This window comes from Empidonax traillii, unplaced genomic scaffold (genome assembly GCF_003031625.1).
Source record: "Empidonax traillii isolate 1590-97213 ecotype Southwest subspecies unplaced genomic scaffold, ASM303162v1 scaffold2017:size42594, whole genome shotgun sequence".
NCBI classification, from domain to species: Eukaryota; Metazoa; Chordata; class Aves; order Passeriformes; family Tyrannidae; genus Empidonax; species Empidonax traillii.
Window position 1 is genome coordinate 1 of NW_020957210.1, and position 1,923 is coordinate 1,923.

Consider the following 1,923-nt stretch of genomic DNA (forward strand, 5'->3'; position numbering starts at 1 on the left):
CGCAGACGCGCGCTGTAGCGCTCCTGCGAGAACACCGGCGCGTTGTCGTTCACGTCCAGCACCCGCAGCGCCAGCACCCTGCTGCTCTGCAGCGCCGGCCACCCGCCGTCGGACGCCCGCACCGTCACGTTGTACTCCGACTGCTGCTCCCGGTCCAGCTCTCTCGCTGTCACCACGCGGTAGTAGCTGCCCTGCGAGCTCTCCAGCAGGAACGGGACATTCCCGTCGAGAGAGCAGCGCACCTCGCCGTTGGCCCCTGAGTCTCTGTCGTGCACGTGCAGCAGGGCCACTACCGTTCCTGATGGAGCGTCCTCTGAAATCTCACTTAGCGCAGACCGCACCGAAATCTCGGGCACATTGTCATTTATATCTGCGACAGTGATCGCGACTTTGGCCGTGTCGAAAAGGTCGCCATCATCGCGAGCCTGCACCTCCAGTTCATAGAAGTTGCCTTCCTCGAAATCCAGGCTTCGCAATAGTGTGATGGCTCCAGTTTCGTGGTCGAGGTGGAAAATATCCGATGCCATGTCCATCGCTTTCTTCAGTGAATATTTCACGTGCCCATTCAGACCCTCGTCGGCGTCGGTGGCCGTGACGGTGACGAGGACAGAGCCCACGGGCACGTCCTCGGGCACACGCACCGTATACTCCGTCTGGCTGAACACGGGCGCGTTGTCGTTCGCATCCCGCACCGTCACGCGGATCCGCGCTGTGCCCGTCCGGGTCGGATCGCCGCCGTCGATCGCCCTCAGCACCAGCTCGTGGAACGCCGCCTCCTCCCGGTCCAGCGCCTTCGCCAGCACCAGCTCGGGACGCTGATCCCCGCCGGGGCCCGTCTGCACGGCCAGCGAGAAGTGCTCGTCGCCGCTCAGCTCATAGCTCTGCAAGGAATTCTGTCCCGAGTCCGGATCGTTAGCCCTGGGAAGTGAAAAACGCGAGCCCGGGGCTGTCATCTCGCTTATTTTCTCTTCCAGTTCCATGTCCTTGAAGGTGGGAGAGTTGTCGTTAATATCCATTATTTCCACATCAACTTCGTAAACCTTCATTTCCCCCTCCACTATCAGCTCACAGCGCAGCACGCATTTCTCCACCAGCCGGCACAGCTGCTCTCTGTCAATCCTCTCGGCCGTCACTAAATGTCCTGTCTTTTCGTGCAGAGAGAAATACTGCGTCCTGCCTTCAGAGACAACGCGGACGCCGTGATCTGGGAGCGCCGGCAGCTGCAGCCCCAGGTCATTGGCCACGTCGCCCACGAACGAGCCCTTGGGCATCTCCTCGGGCACCGAGTAGTGCAGCTGCCCCCACGCCGCCTCCCAGGCCGCCAGCAGGACGCCCCAGAGCAGGACTCGCTGCCGCCGGCCCCAGCGCCTCCCCGCCGAGCACATCGCCGCCGCCGCACCGCCGGCACCGCAACACTACCGGCCAATCCCCTCCACTGACCGCCAATTCAGTTCCCGCTTCGGCTACGATTTGCCGCTCTCCGTTGTTGTCGGTCTCTCCGCCTCCCTGTACCCCGGCTCTGCAACCCAGGGACGATCGGAAACCGACCACTTTCCTACTCAGGAATCCAGCGATCGAGCCGGTCCGCAGCGGGCGGGGCTGCAGCGCTCCGACCTTCCTCTCGCTCCTCTCGGTCAACAGCGGCGCCCGCAGCCTCCTCCCGGCACTGCAGGCACCGAGCGCTGCCGAGAGATGCCCGCCCCGCCCACGGGAAGCTCAAAAAGACGGCACATCGTCCACAAAGATGTCGGGTCCAGTACAGCGGAGACCTGGCGTTATGTTCTTTCTACCGCACGGGAAAATATTCATGTGATTGTGATAATCTCTACATACAAAGGTCTCTTAATATGGCATGCAGAATATTACAAATTGACTACTCTGTGGTAGGAAAGCTCAGCATCTTCCCTGCAAATGCACATTTTT

At 61.4% G+C, this 1,923-nt stretch overlaps 2 protein-coding genes across 2 annotated transcripts in view; both read right to left on the reverse strand.

The window, feature by feature from the left end:
• Positions 1-7: 7 nt before the first annotated feature.
• On the reverse strand, positions 8-1,410 carry LOC114071425 (protocadherin gamma-A10-like; the record flags this gene model as incomplete). Its single annotated transcript, XM_027909255.1, has 1 exon — positions 8-1,410. A coding segment is annotated over exon 1 (1,378 nt), but the record flags the coding sequence as incomplete, so codon positions are not given.
• Positions 1,411-1,463: 53 nt separating this feature from the next.
• Positions 1,464-1,923, reverse strand: part of LOC114071426 (protocadherin gamma-A9-like) — a 15,199-nt gene continuing 14,739 nt past the window's right edge. Inside the window, exons 3-4 of the mRNA XM_027909256.1 lie at positions 1,615-1,786; positions 1,464-1,519 (exon numbers count right to left, since the gene is read on the reverse strand). Of these exons, the coding sequence (XP_027765057.1) occupies positions 1,464-1,519; positions 1,615-1,786 (228 nt within the window). The remainder of the gene's footprint in view (positions 1,520-1,614; positions 1,787-1,923) is intronic.